Source organism: Solea senegalensis, linkage group LG15 (assembly GCF_019176455.1).
Source record: "Solea senegalensis isolate Sse05_10M linkage group LG15, IFAPA_SoseM_1, whole genome shotgun sequence".
Classification (NCBI taxonomy): Eukaryota; Metazoa; Chordata; class Actinopteri; order Pleuronectiformes; family Soleidae; genus Solea; species Solea senegalensis.
The window spans coordinates 21,715,228-21,733,021 of NC_058035.1; the positions used below are offsets into that span (position 1 = coordinate 21,715,228).

Below are 17,794 nucleotides of genomic sequence, written 5' to 3' on the forward strand. Positions count from 1 at the left end.
ACAATGATCTCACAGGGTCAAAGGTCACAAACTCTGATCCCTATTACACGAATGCTTTTGTGATTGTCCCGTGTAACTAAGCTGTCACAGCACATCATGTAAACGCCCAGAAACGCGTGTTCCACTTTCCTGTTCGCTCCCACCGAGGTGTGCGGTGATGTCATCACAGGAAGGACAGAGGCTATATGATGCTACATGAGAGACAGATTACACCTACATGCACTCTTACATGCACACATGCATGCACTTCCTTCATGAGAGACTGGGGAATAATCCTCCTGCTGAGAAATGGCTTCAGACAATGACAATGTGCTGGATTAGGAGGGATTTTTACCCATGATTCTGGGTAAAATATTTGCTTTACATCATGTGAGGGTGTAAATCAACTGTATGGTTGGATAAAGGCACCACATCTACATTATGGCTAGTGTTCATAAACACTGGTTATTCATTCACTCCTCTTTCTTTTGACTTTCAGTCTCCTGACTCAGAGCCAGCCTCTGCTCTTTATGTTGGACTCTTAATGGCTTGATTTTGTATTTTGTACTTTTTATTCTTCAATAAATAAATCCTTTGTTACCTTTTAAGTGAGTGTGACTTATTTTGGGCGGAGTTTTACAGTAATACGATTTCCAGTGGAATCAGATCTGCCTCAGCACGTATTTGCAGCACAAGGTGCTTTTCTCTACAGTAATATACAAACTCTAAAGAAACAATGATTTTTAAATCCTGTTTTGTCTCAACTCTAACATCCGTGTCACTGAAAAAAGAACAATTTCCTTTGACTATTTCAAAATAAAAGTCTTTTTTCACTAGTTAAATGCTATTAATGTGAGAGTGAGAGGTGTGGTCTGCGTTTGCAGTAACTTTGACCGTGAGCAGAATTTGAATCCACTCTTTTGAAAAAAAGTTTTTTCTATTATATTTAATTAATTATAATGAATTATATTTCTATTTGTACCCAAATGTTGAAATGCTGCTAAATGACATGTAATGTAATGTAATTTAAAACCTATTTCTGATTCTGTCATCACTGCTGCTGATGCTGCTTGAGGTAACTTGTGAGGACCAGATCAAACTGGTTTGCAGCCCTGAGCGTTTACATGGTTACAAAATCAATCTGAACTCTCACATCCCACTTTATATCCTCACTCCCTGCTCAGGATACTGTGTGTGTGTATAAACATACATTAGATAATAATGTTGCAGGTGTTGATAATGAATCAAACATGGAAACATGGCTGTGTGTGAGTCCACTGCAGGTGGAATGAGCTTCTCCCGTCCTCAGCAGCTCTGTGCTGCAGGCTCCTCCTGAGGGGATTCTCCACACCACTCATGTCTCTACTCTCTGGGCTATTCCAGTAAAACCGTCCACCACAGACTCCTGTCTCTATATTTGGAAGAGATCTGTTGCAAAGTCATGTCAAGGAGAAAATGGAGAGGACGGCGTGATGAAAGAACACGGGGGTGGAGATGAGAAAGGGGGATTGGGGAAATACGAGGTGAAGGGCAAGGCGTGCCAATTTATAAGTAAAAAATCACAACGTCACTTCACCTTTTACAAACATGTTTTACGGTCACAGTGATATGACAATGACAAAATAATAATCACACAAGTTTAAATACACTTGTTACTAATATGAGTGATGAGACAGTGATCTATGTCCTTTAGATCTATAGATATGAAATGCTCACCTTTATCTCTGTGTCATTCTAAGTGTAATCAATAACTGTTCATGGACTGATTGATGACATGACATTGCTCCAAAGGTTAACCTAAAACCATCTTGATCACCCCCTAGTGGCTGACTGCAGTGTAGATCATAGGGTTCTCCTATACATGAGTTTATATACAGTGCTTAACACGTTTATTTGACCGTCTGTCAGAAAACGAGAAAACACAAGTAATAATTATATTGAAGCTTTACAAATATCATTTCACATTTCAACAGGAACACAACCTTCTGTTGTAGTTGACGACAATCCAGTCACTAGGTGGTGCTCTTGTGCCTCTGTTCAGCTTCGTGCAACTCACTGCTCATTATATGTAAGTTGTGCTGAGATGAAATGTTGCACATAAAAAGATTATTATTTTTAAAACTGCACCAGTGATTCTTAAAAGTGACCACATCTTTTTCCATTTTGTAAAAGGTGAATTCTGATGTTGCAGGCAAACACGTCGAATTGAATGAAAATGTAAAAGCTGCCATTTGCCTTTGTCTTGGTTCAGCGGTTCTTTTAACAGCCAGTGCAGGGAATCAAACTTGTTGCCTTTTACAGGTAAAAAGTGTCCAGGACTTAAAAACACTGATAAAATGGAAGTAACTTTAAAAGTTTCGAATCAGTTAAAAACAGAGCAGCATCCAGCCCTAGATTATTGACACGTGGTAAAAACCTTTTGCATAAACTGGAGCCTGACTGAGACCCTATCCCCCTTCCTGTTGGGACCCAACGAAAACCATCCCAGAAACATTTCACCATTTCATTTTTAATAAAAACAATGATCTCGTCCTCAGATAAAACAATGTTTTCATTACAACCAGGCAAAAAGAACATTACTGTTCTGTAATCACTTTACTTTGTTTCTGAATCGTCCGAAACGTGTGTCCTCTATAAATGTTCACGCATTAAAGAAGAGGCTCATCTGACCTTAGAGTATGTGATCAGAGTGGAGCCGAGGAACTGATGAATGATTCATTTGAATGTTGAAACAACAACAATAATAATAATAATAATTAGAGTGGATGTGAATTTTCAAAAGGACAAACGATTGTTTACTTTTCGTTTCATTTCTGTTCGGATATGTCCTTAAAACATAAAGTACACTATGTCAAATCACTTCATATAGAAATGACAGTGGAGAGAGACACAAACATGTGCATGTGAATTAAAGATGGGATGATATTATGGTCTAAAAGTTAGTTTAGAGACAATATTGAATTAGGACAATTTAAATGAGTGGATAAGTTAGGAGAGAATACTGGATCACGCAGCCCAGATCCAGATCTCTTGCCTAAGATTTGTGAGGAAACCATAGGCAGCGACGCCATATTTCTCTTCGTCAAACGCTTTCCCAGCATTTCTCAAGGCCTGGCGAAGTTCTGCTGCATTCTTCTCAAAGTTCTCGAGGGAAGGCAAATCAATGAACGTCCTACAATATAAAAAGAGGAAAACGATGTCCGGTCCAGCAAAAAACGAACGCAATAACATTCAAGCTGCATTTGTTTCCAGTGTGAATATGTCGTATTTGTATGTCTATGCCAAACATGTCTCCATAGAAACTCAACAACGAAATCTGACATCTGATAACTGCTGTGTGAGAGACGTGCTGTTGTGTTTCTGCTGTGATCACTACATGGACTTTTAGACTCTCCTAATAATTTAATGATGATAATAATAATATAAAACTAAATAAATATGTTGGTTTTGGGTGCAGTTGATGATCTTTGAAATGCAAAGAAATGCTTACCTGACGTAGACTGTAGATGTAGGTAGATGTTGCACTTGGATTTGTGGATGAGGGATTTCAGGTATGGTTTGACGAGGGTCAATAAACCAGCACAGAAACTGCTCCCCACTATCTTCCTCTCCTGTGGCTATGGCCAGTACAGGCCATGTGTCTGTGGCAGCTTTCAGATCTGAACGGAAATGGTAAATGGAGCATATTTACTGTATTTACACACACACACTCACAACAAGTTCCATAAGTGAATAATCTACTCAAAATAACCCTCTTTCAGGAGTATAATGGGATAAATGCTTCTTGTCCCCGTCCGCCCAGGGCTGCTGCTGTATACACGCTTAAACGCTCCCTCCGTCAGGTCTGATGGTACCATCCACATTTCAAAATGTCCCAAAGCTTTTCAAGATTATATTATAAGGTTATATTCAGCTTTACGATCCCGTCTTTCTTTCATCAGGTTCAACGTTGGTGCATATTGTACATAACAAAGACTGCGGGAGTGGATGACATCACACACAGAGGCTGTTGAGGCTGTTGCAGTTTCCACTTTATCACGTTGGCAAAAATAATAATATAATCAACAGAAAAACAGCAAAAGTGACACTTTACAGCTTTAAATGACAAATGAACACATGAGAACATTTTTAAAATAATGTTTACAGACATACTTGCATGTGCCGTGCAGTACGAGTCCAGCGTGGAGCGTGCACGGATAAAAGCCTCTCTGGAGCGAGCTTGTGCTCTGGTGGTGATCCAGTCTGTGGCCTCATAATGACGCTCCTCAAACAGCTGTACGCCACAGAAGCATTAAACCGTCTGTCTGCACACACTGGAGTCATCATGTGAGAACCGTTTTTAGAACTTACCGGTTGTGAATTCACCGTCTTGAACGCGGGACATTGTTTCCCGAAACAAAACTCCGGGACGTTCCAACTCCAGCAGGGTGAAACCAGGGCGAGGAAGAAGAACACAAAGCGTGGCTGCTCCATCGTCCAGGATTCTTCAGATGCACCACTGCTGCTGCTTTAACGCTTGATATACCTGATGATCAGGTCACACAGGTCACACACGGAACCACATTTCACTTCTGTGAAACAGGCGTGTCTAAACACAACAGTCGTGGTGGCACAGTGGAGACTACGTGACAAGCGTCAACAGAGGAGGGTCAGACAGGACTCAGTGCTGTGAATCTAAAATAGGATTATATTAGAAATCCTTTTTTTCCACCGTGACGGTATTTGAGACACCAAACGTGTCCCGTTGATGACCCCGCGACCCTATTGAAGACGTTCGCTGATGTCCTTCTGTCACACACGCCTCACTGTCATTCACACACAGGTGTTGTGTCTTCACTGTTGTGATAAAATAGTTAAGGAGACTCACAAGGCAGCTAAAAAGATCAAGATACAAATAAAAAGTGCAGTCATTCCAACAGTCTGGGAAACAAGTGTTGAATAGAGGACAGAGGTAACATGAGCTCACAACAACACTATTAACAATTGTGAGAAAAGATGTTCTTAGTTTCAGGTCAGTGCTCAGTCAACATTCCTGCTGTTTGAGTCATCAGGCTAATCGTCGAGTTCACCTGAGCTCGTGTTGTCATGTTGATTTTATCAATTCAAATGAAAAACAGCTGCTTTGACATCAGTGTTGCCACATTTAAGGCTCAGTAAGATACATTTATGAAAATGCAGTAAACATTTGCTAATGTCAAAAAAGAGTTCTTCACTATGAGGGTTTGTTTTCCTGTGTATTTATTTAATATCTAAGTTATTCAGTGGAAGAACACTGAGACACAACATATACACAGCAAAACATTTTAAGGTGGTTTAACTAAGAAACTTAAGCTCAAGTGCTGCCTTAAAGGGGACATATTATGCAAAATCAACTTCAGCGGGGGTGAGGTCTCCGGAGCACAGTCTCCGGTCTGATACAGCAACATGCAGTTTATTCAGCTCGTAATTCAGCTTGCATGTAAAGGGACCATGCACGAAAACCGAGCGCTCTGAAAGGGGCGGGTTTAGCAGGGTTATTGAACTACTATCATTCTTCATCCTTATGGTATTTTGACCAAAGCATGTCACTGACATGTTCATTAGGACACCACGGAACTATTTTAATGGGGGAAATAGGGTATAATATGTCCCCTTTAAGAACAATAGTAAAGACCACTTGAAGATTTGCTTTGTTTCAACTCACAAAGTTCATTTCTTGTTCAGTTGAAATACTGATAACTTGAAAAGGTATTAATTATGTATTGGTGAAGGTGAATATATCACCTCACCCTTCCCTTCCAAGTGTGTTGACCTCAGTCAAAAGACATTTGTTTGTCCATTGTGGGCTACTGTAGACTTATTCTGCAGTAATAAGTCTTATAAGACTTATAACATCTGTCTTTTAGGAGAAAGATGAGGCGGGGCAGGCAGAGCCAGGGAGAGTAGCCGGACCAGGCCACCCACTCCCCCTCCGTGCCGGCCTGTACAGCCCCTACTCCATCACCATAGGTGGGAACAGAGGGGCGGAGATTATATTCTCCTTGTAGGACTAGTTAGTTATCAGAGTGTTTAGATGGTGACCACTTAGTTCCCCTGCGACACATCATCAGCCTCTGGACCCTGGAGCTGGACCAGGGAACCAGTTTCTGGACGATCCTTTGGTGTCATGCCTCGGAAGGGCAGGGCTTGATGTGCTGTTTCTGCTCTTCTCAGATGAACGATGAACATATTTGGCAGTGAACATGACTGAGTGGTTAAAGTGAGGTGTCCTCTGCTGGTGCTGTGCCACTCATACTGCTGCCGGTGTAAGAAGTGGAACATCAAGAAAAGAAACACAAGAACAATACATATAAACATGATGCAACACAAAACCGCTCGTATGGTGAAAAGTTGTTCAATTGTTGTTGTTCAATCTACCACATACTTCATTAGAATTCTGTCTTATTATATAATAAATCCATGACCTGTGTCTGACCGGACTGTTCAGACTGTCACCTGTGGATTTCCCAGCCCTCTGTGGACACACAGATATCTGGCCAGAGTATTTAAAGCGAGTAGTACAGATATTTTGCAGCATTCTTATTTGGCCTTAAGGTAAGTACACAACAGGGTTCTCATATTGTTGTTGTACGACACTTTAAATTAAAGGTCCTCCTGTAATTGTCTGACAGATGTGGCGTTTGGGTCTGTTCTGCTTCCTCATTGGAGCGTCCTATGGTGAGTTCAACTATTGAAGTTTATTTTATTCAAATACTGAACTCTGGTTACAAGACATTTTCTACATTGGAAAGTATTTTAAACTTATTAAACTAATGGTGTCCCACTTTGATAAGTTGATGATATAATGCAAATGTTCTACATGTCACTGCTTTATCTTTACACGTCAACATATGTGAGATCTGTGCTGTTATTTAAAGTTTAAAGTTTGTCATGATTGTGTCCACAAAGGTTTTATTTGCTTATGTAAACATAATGTGGTGCATTTAAAACCCTGCATAATCATAGTTTTATCTTGGTTTACATAAACATATGTCAGCTGAAGAGCTTTGGCAGTAATATGAACAGTGTTCACACAAAACAACATGATAAATATCATAATGACGGCAAATATGGGATAGATTTCTGAGGACTACGCTGTGAGAATAGGTTTTCCATAACATATGTATGTATATATATATATATATGTGTGTGTGTATATATATATGTATATACATAGCCATCACATATGCTTTATAACCCTTTATAAATAGTTTTCACTATAATTCAAGTGTCGTATTGAATTAATTGAAGTCAATTCGTTTGTACTTATCAGTTTTATGTTGTAAAAGCTTGACCCTGAGTCTACTTCTCCAATATATCAGTCATGTTGGTGTGTGATCTTACCTCAAAACTCTTTTCTTTTCTTAAATGCAAAGAAATAAAGAAAAATAAGCAACATTTTTGATTTTTATTGTCTTTCTTTCAAAAACAGGTAAAACAAATAATTAATAAAAAATAAATAAATAAAAGAAAAATAAACTGCATTAGGAAGAAGAAGAAAGTAAAGTAGAAAAACTAAAGTTAAAAGAATAAAGGATGAGGTTTGTCTGCTTTTCCATCTACGAGCACGTTTTGCAAGCTTAACTATACGCTCATTTTCCGTTCACGCCCACATCACATGAGATTAGATCAACTTTGTACAACTTGTGCGGAGAGGTCACACGAGAAGAAGCACAAACACAAGATATAAATCATGTGATTTGCATAATATAAGGGTAAAAAATAAGAAATACATTCACATGAGACATCTCTACATCTATGTAAACCCTCTGCTCAGATTTGACCTAATAATAGATGTAGATCCTATCAACAATATATACGTAAATCTCAGTGATGCGTTCACTGTACCCACAGCTGCCGAGGTGTGTTTCAGTGAATGGGGCTGCTTCACGGACCTGCCTCCTTGGGGAGGCACTGACCAGAGACCGGCTTCTTTCCTGCCCTGGAGCCCAGAAGACATTGGCACCCGTTTCCTCCTCTTCACCCGGACTAATCACTATTACCAGGTAAGAAAGATGGTTTACCCGTTGACTCTTTGATTGATTTATTTGCATCTTATTTTTCTTACAGCTGAATTATTTGAGTTTTTATTCTTGTCATTCGAGTCATTTATTTTCAGAGTGTCCACAGAATATGAGCAATGTGGCGAAAAAATGTGACGTGTCCATCTTTGCTTTCTTGATGGAACCGTCAGGAGATCAAGCCTGACAAAACCATCCAGGCGTCAAACTACAGCGGTCTGAGAAAAACCCGCCTCATCATTCATGGCTATTTGGAAAAAGAAGATGAAGACTGGCCACAGGAAATGTGCAGGGTAGGAAAACACCAGCTGTTTCATCTCTGTGTGTGAAATTGAAGTTTTTATTTAAATTGTATTCTTCTACTACTACTCTCATCACAGGAGCACTGCTTTCATAGGTCATAGGTCATAGGTCATATCTAATCTGTGTCACCTGACTGTTGTCCTGTGTAGGTGATGGTGTCATGGGAGAACGTGAACTGCATCTCTGTGGAGTGGAAGAAAGGTGTGAGGACTCGATATGTTCAGTCTGCCAATAACGCCAGGGTGGTGGGAGCACAGGCGGCATCCATGATCTCATTCCTCATGGTAATCTCACACCTGAAACCATCGGATGAAAGGAAAAACTAAATAGTACATCTATTCTTTCTCACTTTTGTCAAATATTGTTTTCTAGTTTGTCAAGTGCTAACGCGTCGCCTGCATGACCCCATTGAAATAAGTGAGGAGAGGGTAAGGGATTTGGGTTAAGGTTAAGATAAAAGGGAGAAAAGGGAAACACAGTGAAAAACACAAAAAACAAATAAAAAAGGTACTAAAAGAGGAAAAAACGTAACTATGTAACTCACACATCATCCCTTAAACATTAGCTGGGTTGAGTTGATCACCGGCACAGGGTTAGGGTTTGATCACCGGCACAGCAGTTCCTCTCTGACCTCAATAGTTGGTCACTCAGTCGCAGCGGCTCTGATCAGCATCTGACCAGTTGTTGTATAATGACAATAAAGATGCTTTCCTTCCTTTCCTTCCTAATAGACGTTCACACTCCCAGCTTTACATTGATTATCAGGTACACAGCACTCAATAATAATAATTATTATAACAATAATGATGATAATAATAATAACGATAATAATAAGCATTATTATTATCATTATCATTATCATTATCATTATCATTATCATTATCGTTATCATTACCATTATTATTATTATTATTATTATCATCATCATCAGGTACACAGCACTCAATAATAATAATTATTATAACAATAATGATGATAATAATAAGCATTATTATTATCATTATCATTATCATTATCATTATTATTGTTATTATTATTAGTATTAGTATTATTATTATCATCATCATCAGGTACACAGCACTCAATTATAATAATTATTATAACAATAATGATGATAATAATAATAACGATAATAATAAGCATTATTATTATTATCATTATCATTATCATTATCATTATCATTATCATTATCATTACCATTATCATTATTATTATTATCATTATTATCATCATCATCATCAGGTACACAGCACTCAATAATAATAATTATTATAACAATAATGATGATAATAATAATAACGATAATAATAAGCATTATCATTATCATTATCATTATCATTATCATTATTATTATCATTATCATTATTATTATTATTATAATAATCATCATCAGGTACACAGCACTGAAGAATAACAACAATAATAATAATAATAATAATTATTATTATTATTACAATGAAAAAATGACAATATTAATCATTATTATCAGGTACACAACACTGAATTATAACGATAATAATAATAATAATTATAACAATAATAATAATGATTATTATTATCATAATCATCATCATCAGGTACACAGGACTGAAGCTAATGCTGAATAGAAACCTAAAGTTACTACAACAGCACAAACAGGAAGGACTGACACATGGACATGCTGAGGATATGTGGTACACACATTGTACTTACATGATCTTTGACCTTTATGTTGCATGGTGCAGAGGAACTTCAAGCAGAGTGCTGATCAATTCCATATTATCGGACACAGCCTTGGAGCTCATGCTGCAGGGTATGTTGGAAACAGGACCGTAGGCCTTGCACGAATCACAGGTAAATGCACTGAAAGAACACAATAACTCCAATTTGAATGGGTCAATGTCCACAATTAAAGTCTCTGTTTTTGATTGTCCTACTGTTTTTGTGTTTGGTTTCACTGTGTGCTACAGTTGAGCTACAGTTGGAAAGGGTCTGTAAGATAATGTTGACATTAGCCTTTTCATTTAAAGGTCCAGCCTGGAGGACTGAGGGGAAGTGGGAAATTATAATCACTTGAATCATACATTAGTCCTCATTATTATTATTATTATTATCATTATTATTATTATTATTATTGTTCTTATTATTATTCTTATTCTTATTATTATTATTAATAAGGATACATTTGTGTATGCTTGTATCCCAGAATTCTTTGCCCGCCAGCGGCAGAGAAATAAGTGTGGCGGTGGCGGCAAAATGTAGATATAATTATATATAATTCGCTTTTTTATCATCTAATATTGACAGGGACTTACGAAGTGATTTTATCTCATTTACTTAAAGCGGTATTTGTATTTGTGGAATCAACATTTACGATACGTGTACTTTGACCTGTGCTTCCAAATCAGAAATACTGTTGTTGCAGTTAAGTTTCTCATATATTAATCTAAAGAACATTGTTTCTCTGTGTAGGACTGGACCCAACTGAACCATACTTTCTTGACACTGACGCCTCTGTGTGTCTGGACACTAGCGACGCTGCCTTTGTGGATGTCATCCACACAGACGGACTTCCTTTCAACTCTAAACTGGGTACATATCACTGTTGATCGCAATGAATACGGTCAAAGTTAAGGGATATGTACATGTACAGGCAGAGCATTCATGTGTCTCCATGCACAAGAATGCACAATGAATTTGGTAGCCAACACTTTTTATTGGACCCAAGTACAGGAGTGAGTAGACTGGGCAAAGGCAGCAAAATGACCAGGCTGAGTCAAAAACAACATACACACTTCTACACAGCTGCAGAGACGGCAGGTAAGAAACAACAGGAAGTGAAACCTACTGAAATGAGAAACAACAAGCACAAAGAAGAAACAGCAAAATACATAAGGAGATAAAAACAACATCAGTCACCACCAGAAACACATAAAGAAAACAACAGAAACAACATACCAGGGGTTTTGTACATTGCATTGTTACCCTTCAGGGGAACATGCATTTGACAATGCTCAGCATAAAAATGGAACGGCATGCCATGTTTCCAAAAAATAGAGCCCATGGGAAGCAGATTCATTGAGAACAGGAGGGGCCCGAGGACTGAACCCTGTGGCACTCCACAGAAGGGAGGACTCAGAGTCACCAATCTTAACACAGACGATTCTATCAGCTTTGTGCTGCTAAATCACAGCATATTCAGAGACAGTGTTAGCATTAGTCACTCTGGAGGTGCAGGACTGGAGATCCAGGAGTGTCTGTCATACACACACCAGCAGTGAGTTAACATGTTTCACGGTATGTGATAGAAACAGCGGAGGATGTACGGGCCGCGTTGACTCTGTGGTTGTCTGCAGTATTCAACATCAAGCACGACCTGAGGGATTTTGTTTGGTGCCTGTCAGATCAGCTGGAGCCATGCAGCAGAACAAGAGTCTAAATCAGATCCGAAGCCCAGAATAGAGACAGACTGTGACAAATAAGGGATGTGAGGCATGATCATCTTTCTCAAACGTTGGTCAAATTAGAAAAACAATGAAAAGAGATTTCTTTCTCAATCTCAGGACTGGGGATGTCACAGCCAATGGGCCACATTGACTTTTATCCCAATGGTGGAGAACTGATGCCTGGGTGCTCCACCAACAGAGGCACTGCCTCAGATCTGGACGCTGTCTGGGAAGGTGAGACAACTGAAGACTGCACACACATTTGTTTTATATTGTCGCGTTGTGTTACATGCCATGATCTAACTTAGTCTCTACTCAGTCACATGCATAAACAGATGGCAGAGAGCGTGCGGACAGTTCACAGTTGTGTTGGTGTATGAAGACCACCATAGTTCCCTGACACACTTAAGAAACAGAGGGTTTAATCTCTCACTGTATGCATTTATTGTATTTCCATTAGAAATAGTACAAAAATATCCAGTCCCAACTACCAGATGGGGCGACAGAAAACATCGTTCCCTTGTGATAGTTGTAAATATCTCATGGAAGTCAGACAAACAGCCACACACTGAGAACCGTACTGTGTTTAAATGTGAATATTGTGAATGATTAGTGCCATTCTCCCCTTTTTTCCTTTTTCACTCTCATCACTTGAGCCAACTTTCTTCCAGGTACCAAGAAGTTTGACGCTTGCAACCATGTGCGAGCCTACCAGTACTACAGTGAAAGCATCGTCAAACCCCAAGGCTTTGTGGGATTTCCCTGCCCTAATAAGGACAGTTTTATTGATGTAAGTTCAGAAAAGAATTTATACTTACTATGTAACCATATACCAACTTTTACAGACTTTAAATATATTCACATTGCACATTTGAATGTTTTAGATGAAGTGACACCCATTTGAACTTGAGTATTGTTAATCAATCACTTTAAAGCAGGGGTGTCAAACATACGGCCCGGGGGCCAGAACCGGCCCGCCAGAGGGTCCAATCCGGCCCACAGGATGAATTTGTTAAAATTTCACACTACGATTACAATCTAAACGTAATGTCAAATACAATATTTTTCACTTCCGGATACCAGTGACTAAATGTTTGTGCCTTTATAGATCCAGTGTGATGTGTAAATAGTACATTTAGGCACGATATTGTTGAAATTGCACTTATATTTCTCAAGAAATGTCATGTTTTGTAAAAATATCCTTCATTAAATGTAAAACAAAGGAGAAAAAAAAGCAAGGAGTTCTTGTTGTTCATAGGTTATTATGTTATTATTTTACTATTTTTACTGGGACGGCCCACTTGAGATTAAATTGTGCCGTATGTGGCCCCTGAACAAAAATGAGTTTGACACCCCTGCTTTAAAGTAACCTCTATAAACCTAAACTGCTGACTTTCTCAACCCTAGGTGAGAGGTCACATTTAAAAAAAATAAATAAACAAGGTAAACAATAAGAATACCGTGTTATAATTAGGAATGAGGTCGTTTTGGTGTGGGTGTGGTCTACTGACAGTGCTGGTTGTACAGTCTGACTGTAGCAGGGAGGAAAAACCTGTGACACCTTTCATGAACACACCGAGGGTGCAGCAGCGAGACGACTGTTGTATTTAAATACACTTGGTGAAGTCTGAATATGTGTATGGGAATGTCTCCAATTTGAGATGAACTTAATATAGTCTTGCTCATTCACGGAGCCTGTGTGAACTCCATCTGGCAACGACGCTGTTTTTGCCAACTACTTAAAAAAAAGGGAACCAATCACAACCCGTTTTTTCCCCCTGAGGTGGGCTCAACACAATGACGACAGAAAGGCGACTAGCAGAGAAGCATCTGGCAGCTTTTGTATATATCCAACATGGCGCCCACACAAGAGCAGCTGTCTTTAAATGGAGCTGTTGCTTCTAAAGTATTTAGACATCAGGCACATTTGTTGTCTGTCTGCGGTTCACTGGTCTGATTGGTTGTACAGTAGGTCTATTTGTAGAGAGGCATTTTATCTACATCTGTTGGTCACGCCTCTTTGAAATGGGAGGGGACTACACCCTTTCCAGACTACGTCTCAATCTCATTTGATCTCATTCGAGCAGCAATCTCATTTGTTTACTTGGTTGGTGTGGAGGAAATCATGAGGTATTAGGGCAATGATTTAGCATTTAAGATATATTGGGGCTTTTTGCCTTTATGGGACAGCACAGTATAGCATTAAAGAGATGGAGGGGGGGGGAAATGAAGCTACTAACTGAGCTCCTTTGTAAAATTGATCAGATAAGGTTTTAAAGTAACAACATAACAAAGATGCATCGGAATAAAGGTATTTTCCTCGGAATGCTCTTACTTGGAGTGGAATAATGGATTTTCTACTGCTTTATCCTCCATATGAGTGTTAGGGGCCTGGAGCCGATCCCAGCAGTTGTTGTGAGGCAACAATGCTAGAAATAGTAAGAGATTAAATAGAAACAGTCAATAGAAAATGTAAAAAGCTCCGCAAAAGTACATTAGAAAGTGGTATTACTTGGTTGTCTATATTATTAGTAAAGTCTCCTCTGTGATTTCACAGGGAAAGTGTTTCCCATGTGAGAATGGCAACTGTCCTGTGATGGGCCACAAAGCTGACAGGTTCACAGTCACTGATGACAATTCACAGACAAACTACTTCCTCAACACAGGCAGCGCAAAACCCTTCGGCCGTAAGTTCCCTGTCCTGGAAAAAGTACAACACAATCATTTTTGTCCATGTTTCCATGCTTTTATCAAGGTGCGTTCCAACACTGTGTAGTAAATGGGGAAATATGTTCTCCTTGTCTTCTTTGATGGAAATGAATCACATGTATCAAGAACTTTAATGTCACTGCTTACTGTTCCTTCCATTTCTAGGTTACAGCTACAGAATAACAGTAACGTTAGATGGTCCCATCTGGCCTAACCCTGGTTACATGTATGTGGCACTCAATGGAGACAATGACAGCACTGAGGAGCTCCAGCTTCATGTGTAAGACATTTGGACTGTGCTTTGTTACAGGTTATAACCCTAACCCTAACCTTAACCCTAACCTCGCCTGGGACCAGGTACTAAACAAAGTACCTGGTCCCAGGCGAGGCGAGTGGGTGGAAACACGTGACCACTGAGGTGGGTTTCACGCTGATGTGTGAAAGAGAAGCCATCTTGAGAGACTGAGTTTTATGAAACTCTTTATCTTTGAGCATCTTGAATGAGCTGAGTCCACCTAACATCACTGATGGAAATAAAGCTGCTGAATAGGTTATGCATCCTTTATTATGTGCACTGCCATTAGGGGGACTGAATATGGACTTTACCATTTTGTTTTGCTCTTTAAAATATCAGCAACAATACCACAAAACCAAAATGTAAATGTTGAAAAGCAACAAACAAATCCAAGAAAAAACCTCAATAACAACAGTGCATAATTTACATTTTTTTAATTTAAATTAGAATCCTCAATAATTTTGCTGCTCAAAGCTTTTCCGAAACTAAGGAACACATATCATATTCTAATCATATTTTAAATGATTTTTAACAATCACATTATTGCCATTGTCCCCCCAACACTTTCATGACAGTATTTTAGTGTGTGATCACCTGTGGGTTTTCTGCAGGGGAACACTGATGCCCGGAAGGACTTATGAGAAACTGATCGATGCTGAAGTGAATGTGGGTGAAGTGACAGAGGTGACGTTCCGGTGGAAAAATCACATCTTCAACCCCATGAGACCCAAGTATGGAGCATCTGCAGTAAAACTGCAGAGAGGAAAAGACAAGAAGATGTAAGTTTAAAGGGAAACACTCAGTGGGAGGATAGATGTGAAAATCAAGCAAACCTTAAAAAGTAATAATAATTCATCTTTTATTTCTTCATTGCAACAGAGGGATTAGCATCAACATTCATTATGATATATTTATTATCATATGTTTCCAGTGGAAATGTGGTGATCAATAAAGACAACTATTCTGATATTTGTGAGTTAACAAAGCCAAAGTAAATTCACACATTTGAGCGTGTGTGGACATTACTATATGACGTTTTGTTATTTTATTCTACTAATTCATTTATGAGAACGCTTGTTCAAAGTGTTTTGTCACTGAAATTGTAATCAAAGTGATGACAAATCAGGGGGTTAAAAGCCAATTTAAAAACCACAACCACACAAATCGACCAAGTGTTTGATTGATGTTTTAATGTGGAATTTGTTAAATAAGGAATTATGGTAACACTTTAGATTAATGAACACATATTCAACATTAACTAGGTGCTGACTGACATGCATATAAGTAACATACCAGACCTTTATTAGTAATTATTAAGCACGTATTAACACCTTAATTCATGTCGTAATAGAGGTAGAATAATATTATGTAGAATAAGGTGTTAATACGTGCTTAATAATTACTAATAAAGGGCTAGTGTGCAGTTTATGCATGTTAGTGATCACCTAGTTAATAGTGAGTATGTGTTCCCTAATCTAAAGTGTTACCGGAATTATTTTCACCATGTTATATTTAAATGTATAAAAGCCAGAAACATCCATCCATCCATCCTTTATTATATCTGACTCCAGATGTGGTTTGTTTTTCACATCTGCGTGGCTTAGATTTGGTTACATTGCCATTTAAAAATGACAATTGTGACAATGAAAATAAAATCATTACAAAAAAGTGTATTTTTATGTAACTTTTAGTGTTAAATAAGGCCTGGAATCGCAGAAATCTTCACATTATCAAATCTGACCCTTGTTCAAAAAAACCTGCTTTAACTGGTCGCCAGCAGGGGTCCACAGGGTTCCACAGGGGTCCACAGGGTTCCACAGGGGTCCACAGGGGTCCACAGGGGACAGTGATGTGTCATCTTTTATCTCACTATAAATGATACAAATTAAACACATTAGAGCTCCTCCCTCCATCTGGTCCACACAATTCACTTTCTGGTTTTGCCCGAGATTTCTTCCTGTTAAAAGGATTTATTTTCCCTCTCCACTTTTATTATTTGCTCATTATGAGCACTGTGGTGTTTCTCCTCTTTCTATAATACTGTAAAGTATCTGCCTTACTATGTAAAGTGCCTTGAGATCATGTATGTTGTGATTTGGGACAGAGTGAGACCCTTCTTTGCATGAAAGATATGTTTCTAGATTCTGAAGCGTAAGGTCTAACCCTGGACTTATTTCTTTTTTATCTCCTCTGCTTCCTTTATAGATTCCTCTTCTGCGGAACATATAATGTGAATGAGGATGTAGTCCAGTCTGTGCTTTCCTGTCCAGTATAACCAGTTACAATCAGTCAATAAACATGTTGCATTCATACACTTTTTAATCATCAAACCCAGAAATGATGATGTTCTCAAATGTCTTGTTTTGTCCACAAACCAAAATAATGAACTTTTAATGATTTCATAGCAAAGAAAGTAAGAAAATACTCACATTTAAGAAGCGTAAACAATCAGAAATCTTGTTTTAATCATGAAAAAAGCCTTAAACTGACTAATTGATTATCACCCGAGATGTCAGCTGAGATCAGCCCGGCACCTCTCAAGGTCAGTCAGTCATCATCTAACCGCTTTATCCTCCACCAGAGGGTCGCGGGGGGTGCCGTGCCAATCTCAGCTACATCGGACGATAGGCGGGGTACACCCTGGACAGTTCGCCAGTCCATCACAGGGCCACACACAGATAGAGACAAACAACCATTCACTCTCACACTCACTCCTATGGTCAATTTAGAGTGTCCAATTCACCTAATCCCCACATTGCATGTTTTTGGACTGTGGGAGGAAGCCGGAGAACCCGGAGAGAACCCACGCACACACGGGGAGAACATGCAAACTCCATGCAGAAAGGCCCTTGTTCCAACCGGGGCTCGAACCCGGGTCTTCTCGCTGCAAGGCGAGAGTGCTAACCACTACACCACCGTGTGGCCCACCTCTCAAGGTGCAACCCTCAAATAAAGCAGGAGAAAATGGATAGAGGGATGGATGAGAAAGGAGAAGCAGTGTAAAAGTCCCAAAATAAAACATTTGAACTTATTAATGAAGACAA

General features: G+C 39.0%; 2 protein-coding genes across 2 annotated transcripts; one reads left to right on the forward strand and one right to left on the reverse strand.

Annotated features, from left to right (window-relative positions):
• Window positions 1–1,635: 1,635 nt before the first annotated feature.
• On the reverse strand, window positions 1,636–4,533 carry LOC122782024 (heme-binding protein 2-like). The gene is made up of 4 exons (XM_044046197.1): window positions 4,330–4,533; window positions 4,132–4,252; window positions 3,470–3,638; window positions 1,636–3,151 (listed from the first exon to the last, which is right to left on the reverse strand). The coding sequence occupies exons 1-4, from the start codon at window positions 4,450–4,452 to the stop codon at window positions 2,986–2,988; spliced, it is 579 nt and encodes a 192-aa protein (XP_043902132.1). The 5' UTR covers window positions 4,453–4,533; the 3' UTR covers window positions 1,636–2,985.
• A 1,957-nt stretch (window positions 4,534–6,490) lies between these two features.
• LOC122782029 (inactive pancreatic lipase-related protein 1-like) lies at window positions 6,491–17,095 on the forward strand. Its single transcript, XM_044046211.1, has 13 exons — window positions 6,491–6,552; window positions 6,630–6,675; window positions 7,852–8,003; window positions 8,192–8,311; window positions 8,471–8,605; window positions 10,046–10,154; window positions 10,773–10,892; window positions 11,864–11,980; window positions 12,418–12,536; window positions 14,304–14,433; window positions 14,621–14,735; window positions 15,362–15,529; window positions 16,956–17,095. The coding sequence occupies exons 2-13, from the start codon at window positions 6,630–6,632 to the stop codon at window positions 17,023–17,025; spliced, it is 1,401 nt and encodes a 466-aa protein (XP_043902146.1). The 5' UTR covers window positions 6,491–6,552; the 3' UTR covers window positions 17,026–17,095.
• Window positions 17,096–17,794: the final 699 nt, after the last annotated feature.